General features: G+C 44.1%; 1 protein-coding gene across 1 annotated transcript in view; it reads left to right on the top strand.

The window, feature by feature from the left end:
- Positions 1-12,558, top strand: part of PARP16 (poly(ADP-ribose) polymerase family member 16) — a 31,733-nt gene that overhangs the window by 3,171 nt on the left and 16,004 nt on the right. The window contains exon 2 of the mRNA XM_073653417.1: positions 4,716-4,904. Coding sequence (XP_073509518.1) covers positions 4,752-4,904 — 153 coding nt within the window. The 5' untranslated portion in view covers positions 4,716-4,751. The remainder of the gene's footprint in view (positions 1-4,715; positions 4,905-12,558) is intronic.

Here is a 12,558-nt window from a genome sequence, read left to right as displayed (position 1 = left end):
AGGCCAGTGGGCCATATGCTTTTTACTGCTCTTACATAACATATTACACTGCTCAAAAAAATAAAGGGAACACTCAAATAACACATCCTAGATCTGAATGAATGAAATATTCTCATTGAATACTTTGTTCTGTTCAAAGTTGAATGTGCTGACAACAAAATCACACAAAAATCATCAATGGAAATCAAATGTATTAACCAATGGAGGCCTGGATTTGGAGTTACCCCCAAAATTAAAGTGGAAAAACACACTACAGGCTGATTCAACCATGATATAATGTCCTTAAAACAAGTCAAAATGAGGCTCAGTATTGTGTGTGGCCTCCACTTGCCTGTATGAGCTCCCTACAACGCCTGGGCATGCTCCTGATGAGGTTGCGGATGGTCTCCTGTGGGATCTCCTCCAGGATGGCACATCAATGCGAGCTGTGGCAAGAAGGGTTGCTGTGTCTGTCAGCGTAGTGTCCAGAGGCTGGAGGCGCTACCAGGAGACGTGGAGGAACGAAGCTATTATATTTTTGTATGTTTAATCCAAAAAGTGGACAGTGTTTAGAAAAAATATACAAAGATGTTACAAAATAGGCAATACAATACAGTATAAATAATTACATAAAATAGGATAAATAGAATAAATGTACTAAACCCGATGTCGCAGGGTTGGCTCTGTGTATTATTATTATTTATATAGCCCCATAGATTCCATGGTGCTGTACATGAGAAGGGGTTACATACAAAATACAGATATCACTTACAGTAAACAAAACTAACAATGATAGACTGGTACAGAGGGAAGAAGACGCTGTCCTTGCGGGCTTACATTCTAGAGGATGAAGTGATAGGAGGCAGTAGGTGGGGGAGTTGCAGTAGCTTTATGAAGGGGAGCTCTTTGTTTTTGGGAGTTAACAGTACAAAACCACAGCGTGGTCTCTCCCAGGACTGCCTCTGATCATAGTTCGGTATTTGCTTTTATTAACACAAGTCACTCCCACACACCTCCTCTCCGGTGATTTATAACAGGTGTAAGCCGGCGGTGTTCACACCGTGCAGTAACTGAGGCAGTGACCCAAGCTTTTATTCAGCAACTCACGGGTAAAACAGAAAGTCCTCCGGTTCGCAGCCGGGTTAACATAAGTCCATAACAACGGTTGCCGTGGGCAACGGCCGCGCTGGGCCGCTCAGAGCCTGATGGGTGCAGAGCCTTCCCAGGCGTGGGTTCAGCTACACACAGGCCCGCCGAGCTTTCCTGCTATGCTCCTAGCAGGTCCCAACACTAACCCTTAATGCAGGGTTTTTAAAGGACCTGTGGCAAGAGCCACTGGAAAACCCGGGTTGGAGGGAGGAGGCCGCCCCACTGCCTTCCTGTAGCCTCCTCCAAGAAATGAAGGCCCTGCCGGGTTTTACTTTATCTGCCTTAGCCAGATAGCCTGACCAGGTCAATTCTCACCTTCATTCCTGCATTGCAGCCGCAGCTGTGTCTGTGACTGCAATGGGTTTAATAGGTCTATGTACACATTCTGGGGGATATATAACGTCCCTCGTATACGATCCCAGTCACTGCCTCACACAGGGCTGGTCATGGCATGTAGTTGGTCTTCAAAAAATTATGGGATCCTCATCTTCCACGATATCTTCGCCCCCCTGAGGTCCCAGGCGAGAGATATCAACATCATATTTCCTATCATGATTTTATCTTTCTATAGATAGGAAACATGGCATAGATATTTTCATCCATCTGACTGATATTAATTTGGAGATGTTGCCGCAACTGTCCAGTGACATAAGACAATGCGTTACATTCACCACTTTGTCAAGACGTCAAAAATATGTTTTTTTAATAACTGTAGGACCCTTGCTGTTCATAAAAAAACTACCAATATTTATAACTGGAATAAAACTAAGGCATTCAAAGTAATCTGCTTGCCTTTCTGTTCAATCTGAGGCTAGAGGTGATAGGTTATCTCCACCGACCATAAATCTTTCGTATCCCAAAATTCCTCTGTCAGCCCTGCCTGGTCTGCTATCCATTAGATAATCCTCTTTAATTACCTGTTCACATGAGGGGGTCCCCTTCCTCCGGGGTCATCTGGAGGTCATAGCCTTGTTTCAATATTGACTATCAACTATCAAATGGCTTATAGATTTTACAATTACATCTATGACATCATCCAAGTGCAGTCCGACATGCGCGGACTCAGACAATGGAAAAGATGGAGAAATTAAGATCTCCGTCTTCTCCGCACCTGTTATACGATTCTCCCATGTGAGTAAATCGGATCACACTAAGGGGACACTTGGATCAAGGTTTGATTCGAGTGTCATTAGCATAATCGGCCCGATTCTCTCACATGAGTGAATCGACAGTTATGTGACCCCAGCCTAAGGTCACGGCTCCACTATCAGTATTTGGTTAGTATTTTTTCTCAGGAATGGGAGCCAAAATTAGGAGTGGGTGGGACCACAAATGCAGAATTAGTGCACTTGTTTCTATTATACCTTTTCTCTGATTGTTCCTCACCTGGTTTTGGCTCCCACTCCTGAGAAAAAATACTGATCGAATACTGACCAAATAGTGATAGTGGGGCTGTGGCCTAATAGCGACTTCTGGCTCACACATAGACCCCCAATGTAAGCCGGAAAGTTGAAATAGACATCACGTGACCCAGAAGGTAACCATAACAGAACTGTAAACCGGGCAAGACTGCAATCGGTGAGTATATTAACATACCTACATTACATATACATTCACACAATTTTAGGCCATACACATTTCAGTGTGAGTGCTTTCTTAATGAATTGGGTTCATTGTCTTAGGTTATGTTCTCACAATGAGCTTTTGATGAGTTTGTGATGTTGTAGCTTTTCTGCACCGTTTCTGCACCCATTAAGTAAAATAGGTTACTTGGATTTTTTCAAAAAGCCTCAGCGTAAAAACCTCATTGTAGGAATGTAGTCTTAGGCCTCATTCAGATGGCTGCTTTTTCTCTCGAAAGTGTGTCAGCATTTTAAAAGCTCTTTTCCCCTTTTGAAGAAGCTATACATGAAACGCGCGTCGGGGTCTCTCTAATGCCACTCAGTTTATATATCAGGTTATATATATACAATTTTTTTTATTGCTATATGTTTATTTAGTTTAGTTATTTCTATTGCTTTATTTCTTCATGTGTCTGCATTATTCACTGTTGAACATTGAAGTACAGTGTATTTACATCCATATAACCATTTGGTTTTAATACACATACTGCAATACAATGTTTTTCTTATACATTCATTTTGGCAATATCTGCTAAACATTTTCAATGACCTACAGTGCTGTGCAAATTAATTGGGACAAAGCATTTTTTAAGTAAAATCGTAAGTTGGTTACCAGTCAGTGATTCAAACCAGTTTTAACTGCTTTGAACAGGTGTGAGTGTACAACCGTGAGTAACAAAATGTGGTTTGACTGGTTTTAGTCAGAAAATAACAGCTAGCTGCCCCCTCAGCTTCAGTTGAGAGCTTGTTTCTGTGAGGAGTAGTTTAGTGTACTTTTTCTCCATGCCACAATTCCAAGTGTGTGAAGAAATTCCTGGAAGAAAATAAAGTAAAAGTGCTGGACTAGCCTGGCAATTCACCAGACTTAAATCCTATAGAAAATTTGTGGAGCATTGTGAAGAGACGTCTTGGCAAAATGGACTGTACAACTCAAGAACGCATGATAAACAGTGCCATACAAGTGTGGTTCCATGATGAAGAATTGAAGAATTTATGCCAAAACTTGGTAGAATCAATGCCAAAACGCATTGAAAATCTCATATCTGTTAAATGAGGACATATTTCTTACTAAAATTAGTATGTAACAGTGCATTATAACATTTTATTATTAAATATTTAAAAATGTTTTTTTTGGCTTTGTCCCCATTAATTTGCACAGCACTGTATTACCTTTTAAAATTGGTACATACATGACATTGGTTTTGTATTAAAACATCAACCATACCAATTTATGTCCAAGGGTTTTGAAGTGTGCTTCTTATTTCAACTTGGCCTCTTCACCACAATTTCCAAATTTTTAGAAAATATTAATACCACCATTAGCGATTTTATTACTTTGCAGCTGCATTTGCCTTTATTTTGATTATATATTGCTCTTTAGGTTTTTTTAGGCATATTTATGACATTTTGTCTTGATGTTATACTGGGATTACTTAGTGACACAGTATCTATGCATACATTCTCCACTTTTTGTGTGTTTTTAATATTCTTTTGTAATTTAATAAAGATCATTGTGATTTTATTCTTAGGTCTCAGACTTCCTTTTTTTCTTTTAGGTTATTCATGATAATATCGTATATGTATACATTTCATAAATTGATTTGAATTAGATTTCTCTTTTGCTCAATCACTTTATATATGTATTATATACCTCTTGAAGCTCATCAGGAGAATGCCAAGAGTGTGCAAAGCAGTCATCAAAGCAAAAGGTGGCTACTTTGAAGAACGTAGAATATAAGACATATTTTCAGTTGTTTCACACTTTTTTGTTAAGTATATAATTCCACATGTGTTAACTCATAGTTTTGATGCCTTCAGAGTGAATGTACAATTTTCATAGGAAAATACAGAAAAATCTTTAAATCAGAAGGTGTGTCCAAACTTTTGGTCTGTACTGTATATTTTAGAGAACCTCATTGTGATGCTTCGTCATCTCATAAATAACATTCTCTGTTTTGTCCACAGAAGAATTTTTGTGTCTCCTGAACTTGGAGTGAAGCAATGGTGGAGCGGATTATCGCTCGGGATCCACTAGCAGCAGATCTGAAATGCAGCCTCTTTGTATCTGCTCTCCGAAGCTACAAGAGAGACTCTGTGCTAAGACCATTTCCTGCCTTCTATGCTACTGACCAATACAAAGATTTTGATGCCTTGGTGAGTAAATCATCCGTGAATAACTCCTCCATTGTCAGGCATTAGATAGCCATCCGTTTTTGAACAATCTACTAATGTAGTTTTTCTAAGATGGCCTCATAACTTCAGTATGTACAAGTACACCTGCAGTATATCATGGTTTTAAATACTAGTTAAAATGATTCCTTTTGTTTTTATAAAATCAATTAAAATAAAAAATAGCTTAAAATCAATAAAAACATATTCTTTATTGGATAGCAAAATAATTACAAGTATAAAAATAGACATACAAAAGTCAGACTCAAAATGTTAAAGGTGTAAATACTACAAATTAATACAGAGTTATATTATGTGCAATCACAGTATTTAGGACGGATGCTCAAAAGGTGCAATCCAAAATAGCCAGTGCTGTATAAGTTCTGGCCCTTAAGTAAGTTATACAGAAAACACGGAGAGGGTGATATCACATGAAAGTGCACATAATGATAATAATGCACAGTGGCACCTATCAAAGAAAATTCACCCGATGTGCGTTTTGCATCAAGCTTCGTCAGGGGGTGTTATGTATGTGTATATATATAGATGTAGCTCTACATCTATCTATCTAGATATATATCTATATCTATACACACTGCTCAAAAAAATAAAGATTCCTCCTGAGTTGGAAATTCCGCAGCCAGCTGCCCGCAGACCAGGATTTGTTTAATTGGCCGAACATCATCCTGTTAATTTCTCTAACGAGGGAAAGCTGAGTGTCTACTTCTCCGTATATTACTATAATGGAAATCATCACTACTGTGAGGGCTGATAGTGGCAGACTCATCCGAATTTCAAGTACAGGATAATAAATGAAAGAGGTTTATCATTTATAAAAAGTATTGTTAAATCAAAGGATACACTCACCCATACATTTTATACAAGGGGTAGAAACCTTAGTGATGTACAGCTCTACTGCAGTAATACAGAAGTAACTAAGTACACTGCTCAAAAAAATAAAGGGAACACTGAAATAACACATCCTAGATCTGAATGAATGAAATATTCTCATTGAATACTTTGTTCTGTACAAAGTTGAATGTGCTGACAACAAAATCACACAAAAATCATCAATGGAAATCAAATTTATTAACCAATGGAGGCCTGGATTTGGAGTCACCCCCAAGATTAAAGTGTAAAAAGACGCTACAGGGTGATCCAACTTTGATGTAATGTCCTTAAAACAAGTCAAAATGAGGCTCCGTATTGTGTGTGCCCTCCACGTGCCTGTATGACCTCCCTACAACGCCTGGGCATGCTCCTGATGAGGTTGCGGATGGTCTCCTGTGGGATCTCCTCCCAGACCTGGACTAAAGCATCCGCCAACTCCTGGACAGCCTGTGGTGCAATGTGACGTTGGTGGATGGAGCGAGACATGATGTCCCAGATGTGCTCAATCGGATTCAGGTCTGGGGAACGGGCGGACCAGTCCATAGCTTCAATGCCTTCATCTTGCAGGAACTACTGACACACTTCAGCCACATGAGGTCTGGCATTGTCCTGCATTAGGAGGAACCCAGGGCCAACCGCACCAGCATATGGTCTCACAAGGGGTCTGAGGATCTCATCTCGGTACCTAATGGCAGTCAGGCTACCTCTGGCGAGCACATGGAGGGCTGTGCGGCCCTCCAAAGAAATGCCACCCACACCATTACTGACCCACTGCCAAACCGGTCATGCTGAAGGATGTTGCAGTCAGCAGATTGCTCTCCACGGCATCTCCAGACTCTGTCACATCTGTCACATGTGCTCAGTGTGAACCTGCTTTCATCTGTGAAGTGCACAGGGCGCCAGTGGCGACTTTGCCAATCCTGGTGTTCTGTGGCAAATGCCAAGCATCCAGCACGGTGTTGGGCTGTGAGCACAGCCCCATCTGTGGACGTCGGGCCCTCATACCACCCTCATGGAGTCGGTTTCTAACCGTTTGTGCAGACATATGCACATTTGTGGCCTGCTGGAGGTCATTTTGCAGGGCTCTGGCAGTGCTCCTCCTGTTCCTCCTTGCACAAAGGCGGAGGTAGCGGTCCTGCTGCTGGGTTGTTGCCCTCCTACTGCCCCCTCCACGTCTCCTGGTGTACTGGCCTGTCTCCTGGTAGCGCCTCCAGCCTCTGGACACTCTACGCTGACAGACACACAAACCTTCTTGCCACAGCTCGCATTGATGTTCCATCCTGGATGAGCTGCACTACCTGAGCAACTTCTGTGGGTTGTAGAGTCCGTCTCATGCTACCACGAGTGTGAAAGCACAACCAACATTCAAAAGTGACCAAAACATCAGCCAGAAAGCATTGGTACTGAGATGTGGTCTGTGGTCCCCACCTGCAGAACCACTCCTTTATTGAGGGTGTTTGGATAATTGTCAATAATTTCCATCTATTGTCTATTCCATTTGCACAACAGCATGTGAAATTGATTGTCAATCAGTGTTGCTTCCTAAGTGGACAGTTTGATTTCACAGAAGTTTGATTTACTTGGAGTTATATTCTGTTGTTTAAGTGTTCCCTTTATTTTTTTGAGCAGTGTATATACAGTACAGACCAAAAGTTTGGACACACCTTCTCATTTAAAGATTTTTCTGTATTTTCATGGCTATGAAAATTGTACATTCACACTGAAGGCATCAAAACTATGAATTAACACATGTGGAATTATATACTTAACAAAAAAAGTGTGAAACAACTGAAAATATGTCTTATATTCTAGGTTCTTCAAAGTAGCCACCTTTTGCTTTGCTGACTGCTTTGCACACTCTTGGCATTCTCTTGATGAGCTTCAAGAGGTAGTCACCGGAAATGGTTTTCACTTCACAGGTGTGCCCTGTCAGGTTTAATACATGGGATTTCTTGCCTTATAAATGGGGTTGGGACCATCAGTTGTGTTGTGCAGAAGTCTGGTGGATACACAGCTGATAGTCCTACTGAATAGACTGTTAGAATTTGTATTATGGCAAGAAAAAAGCAGCTAAGTAAAGAAAAACGAGTGGCCATCATTACTTTAAGAAATGAAGGTCAGTCAGTGCGAAAAATTGGGAAAACTTTGAAAGTGTCCCCAAGTGCAGTTGCAAAAACCATCAAGCGCTACAAAGAAACTGGCTCACATGAGGACCGCCCCAGGAAAGGAAGACCAAGAGTCACCTCTGCTTCTGAGGATAAGTTTATCCGAGTCATCAGCCTCAGAAATCGCAGGTTAACATCAGCTCAGATTAGAGACCAGGTCAATGCCACACAGAGTTCTAGCAGCAGACACATCTCTTCAACAACTGTTAAGAGGAGACTTTGTGCAGCAGGCCTTCATGGTAAAATAGCTGCTAGGAAACCACTGCTAAGGACAGGCAACAAGCAGAAGAGACTTATTTGGGCTAAAGAACACAAGGAATGGACATTAGACCAGTGGAAATCTGTGCTTTGGTCTGATGAGTCCAAATTTGAGATCTTTGGTTCCAACCACCATGTCTTTGTGCAACGCAGAAAAGGTGAACGGATGGACTCTACATGCCTGGTTCCCACCGTGAAGCATGGAGGAGGAGGTGTGATGGTGTTGGGGTGCTTTGCTGGTGACACTGTTGGGGACTTATTCAAAATTGAAGGCATACTGAACCAGCATGGCATCCACAGCATCTTGAAGCGGCATGCTATTCCATCCGGTTTGCATTTAGTTGGACCATCATTTATTTTTCAACAGGACAATGACCCCAAACAAACCTCCAGGCTGTGTAAGGGCTATTTGACCAAGAAGGAGAGTGATGGGGTGCTACGCCAGATGACCTGGCCTCCACAGTCACCAGACCTGAACCCAATCGAGATGGTTTGGGGTGAGCTGGACCGCAGAGTGAAGGCAAAAGGGCCAACAAGTGCTAAGCATCTCTGGGAACTCCTTCAAGCTTGTTGGAAGACCATTTCCGGTGACTACCTCTTGAAGCTCATCAAGAGAATGCCAAGAGTGTGCAAAGCAGTCATCAAAGCAAATGGTGGCTACTTTGAAGAACCTAGAATATAAGACATGTTTTCAGTTGTTTCATATGTGTTAATTTATAGTTTTGATGCCTTCAGTGTGAATGTACAATTTTCATAGTCATGAAAATGCAGAAAAATCTTTAAATGAGAAGGTGTGTCCAAACTTTTGGTCTGTACGGTATATATATATATATATATATATATATATATATATATATATATATATATATATATATATATATATATATATATATATATATATATATATATATATATACTAGATGGTGGCCCGATTCTAACGCATCGGGTATTCTAGAATATGTATGCTGCCGACCGGGCGCAATTAGCAGAGCGTGTTTAAATTTGGCGCCAATAATGCTGATTGGTCGCGGCCGTGACCAATCACCATTATTGGCGCCAAATTTAAATACCGCTCTGCTGATTGGTCGCGACCGCCGGCCGCAACCAATCAGCAGAGCGGTATTTAAATTTGGCGCCAATAATGGTGATTGGTCACGGCCGCGACCAATCAGCAGAGCGGTGTTTAAATGTGGCGCCAATAATGCTGATTATTCGTGACCGGTAACCGCGACCAATCAGCAGAGCGGTGTTTAAATTTGGCGGCAATATCGCTGATTGGTCGCGGCCGGCCACCGCGACCAATCAGCGAAGCGGTGTTTAAATTTGGCGCCAATATCGCTGATTGGTCACGGCCGGTGGTTGCGACTAATCAGCAGAGCGGTGTTTAAATTTGGCGCCAATAATGCTGATTGGTCGCGGCCGGCAGCCGCAACCAATCAGCACAGCGTTGTTTAGATTTGGCGCCAATCTCGCTGATTGTTCGCGGCTGCCAGCCGCGACCAATCAGCAGAGCGTTGTTTAAATTTTGCGCTAAAATCGCTGATTGGTTGCGGCTGGCGGTCGTGACAAATCAGCAGAGCGTTGTTTAAATTTGGCGCCAATCTCGCTGATTGGTTGCGTCTGGCGTCCGCGACCAATCAGCAGAGCGTTTTTTAAATTTGGGGCCAAGCTCGCTGATTGGTCGCGGCTGGCGTCCGCGACCAATCAGCACAGCAGTGTTTAAATGTGGCGTCAACATCGGTGATTGGTCGCGGCCGCTATTTAAATGTGGCGCCCAAATCGGTGATTGGTCGCGGGCAGCGGCCGCGACCAATCAGCACAGCGGTGTTTAAATTTTGCGCCAAGATCACTGATTGGTCGGGTGCGGAGACCGCGATCAATCAGCGAATCGTATTGGTGAGGACCAGGGAGCGGAATCGTATTGGTGAAGACCGGGGACCGCCGCTGCCTGTGCGGCTACTTCAGCTGCGAGAAGCCGGGACATGAGCGACTGCTCGCAGCAGAAGTATCCCGACCCGCAGCGCCGCTCCCCGGTCCTCCCTTGACACCCTAGCCGCTGATCTCCCGACAGTAGCCCCATGGTGATACTAAGGTCCGGACATTTGTGTTCAAAATCGCGACCAATCACCCATTTGGGCGCCACATTTAAATATCAGCTGCAACCAATCACCAATCTTGGCGCCACATTTAAACACCGCTGTGCTGATTGGTCGCGGACCCTGCCCGCGACCAATCACCCATTTGGGCGTCACATTTAAATATCAGCTGCGACCAATCACCGATCTTGGCGCCACATTTAAACACCGCTGTGCTGATTGGTCGCGGACCCTGCCCGCGACCAATCAGCGATTTGAGCGCCACATTTAAATAGCGTCCGCGACCAATCACCGATCTTGGCGCAACATTTAAACACCGCTGTGCTGATTGGTCGCGGACGCTGCCCGCGACCAATCACCGATTTGGGCGTCTTATCCCATCTGTCTTTCTGTCTGTCTTTCTGTCCAGGAAATCCCGCGTCGCTCATTGGTCCGGCAGCGGCCAATCAGCGCCGCGGGTTTTCTGAAAAAAGATGGCGGCCGTTAGTGGCTCATCTGCAGGACGGAGCTCAGCGGCAATGCAGCTGGGAGATGACCGGCGCGAGGCGCTCATCTACCTCCCTGCGGCTAGGGTGTCAAGGGAGGACCGGGGAGCGGCGCTGCGGGTCGGGATACTTCTGCTGCGAGCGCCCACTCATGTCCCGGGTTCTCGCAGCAGATGTAGCCGCACAGGCAGCGGCGCTGACATCCATGCGGCTAGGGTGTCAAGGGAGGACCGGGGAGCGGCGCTACGGGTCGGGATACTTCTGCTGTGAGCGCCCGCTCATGTCCCGGGTTCTCGCAGCGGAAGTAGCCGCACAGGCAGCGCCGCTCCCCAGTCCTCACCAATACGATTCGCTGATTGGTCGCGGTCTCCGCACTCGACCAATCAGTGATCTTGGCGCAAAATTTAAACACCGCTGTGCTGATTGGTCGCGGCCGCTGCCCGCGACCAATCACCGATTTGGGCGCCACATTTAAATAGCGGCCGCGACCAATCACCGATGTTGACGCCACATTTAAACACTGCTGTGCTGATTGGTCGCGGACGCCAGCCGCGACCAATCAGCGAGCTTGGCGCCAAATTTAAACAACGCTCTGCTGATTGGTCGCGACCGCCAGCCGCGACCAATCAGCGAGATTGGCCCCAAATTTAAACATGGCTCTGCTGATTGGTCGCGGACGCCAGCCGCGACCAATCAGCGAGATTGGCGCCAAATTTAAACAACGCTCTGCTGATTGGTCGCGGACGCCAGACGCGACCAATCAGCGAGATTGGCGCCAAATTTAAACAACGGTTGCCGTTTTAGTTTTTTGCTCCCTGTTTTCCCAGAGCCATAACTTTTTTATTTTTTGATCAATATGGCCGTACGGGGGCTTGTTTTTTGCGGGACAAGTTGTACTTTTGAACGACACCATAGGTTTTACCATATCATGTACTGGAAAGCTGGAAAAAAATTAAAAGTGCGGTGAAATTGCATAAATCACCTGTTATTGCATTTTATTGCAATGTTGCGTAAAAAAAAAAGCGTAATTCAGGTGTTTTGATTTTTTTTCTCGTTATGTCATTTACCGATCGGATTAATTCTTTTTATATATTGACAGATCCGGCGATTCTGAACACGGCGATACCAAATATGTGTATATCTGATTTTTTTGTATTATTTTATCTTGAATGGGGCGAAAGGGGGGTGATTTGAACTTTTATATTTTTTTTATATTTTTAATTTTTTTTTTTACTTTTCACTGGCTTTAATAGTCTCCATGGGAGACTAGAAGCTGTGATCATCCTATTGCCTGTGCTACATACAGTAGCAAAAATGCTTACTTGCTATGAGCGCTGACCGCTGGGCAGTCCTCATAGCATCCTGGCAATGACAACCGCAGGGGTCTCCTGCAGACCCCGGGTTGTTATGCCAACCCATCGGCGACCTGTGATCATGTGACACAGGCGCAAATGGGAGAGATTAGTGAGACGCATCCGGCGTGTGCATGTTAAATGCCGCTGTCAGAGTTTGAAAGTGGCGTGTAACATGTTAACAGCAGCGGGCGGATCTCAATGCCACTCGCAGCTGTTAGGGGCACAAGTCTGCTGATCAGATCAGCTGCCATGTGCCCGAAAACGTGGGCTCAGCGCTGCAGCCCGCATGGAATGCAGGGATACGACCTTGGATGTACTGATGCATCCAAAGTCGTAAAGGGAACATGTCATATTGACCCCTCCACTTCTTTATGCCGCCAGTGATAGTT

Source organism: Phyllobates terribilis, unplaced genomic scaffold (assembly GCF_046119375.1).
Source record: "Phyllobates terribilis strain yellow unplaced genomic scaffold, ASM4611937v1 Scaffold_11__3_contigs__length_659146591, whole genome shotgun sequence".
Taxonomy (NCBI): Eukaryota; Metazoa; Chordata; class Amphibia; order Anura; family Dendrobatidae; genus Phyllobates; species Phyllobates terribilis.
The sequence above is the reverse complement of the archived record's forward strand: the minus strand, read 5'-3'. Positions and strand labels throughout refer to the sequence as shown.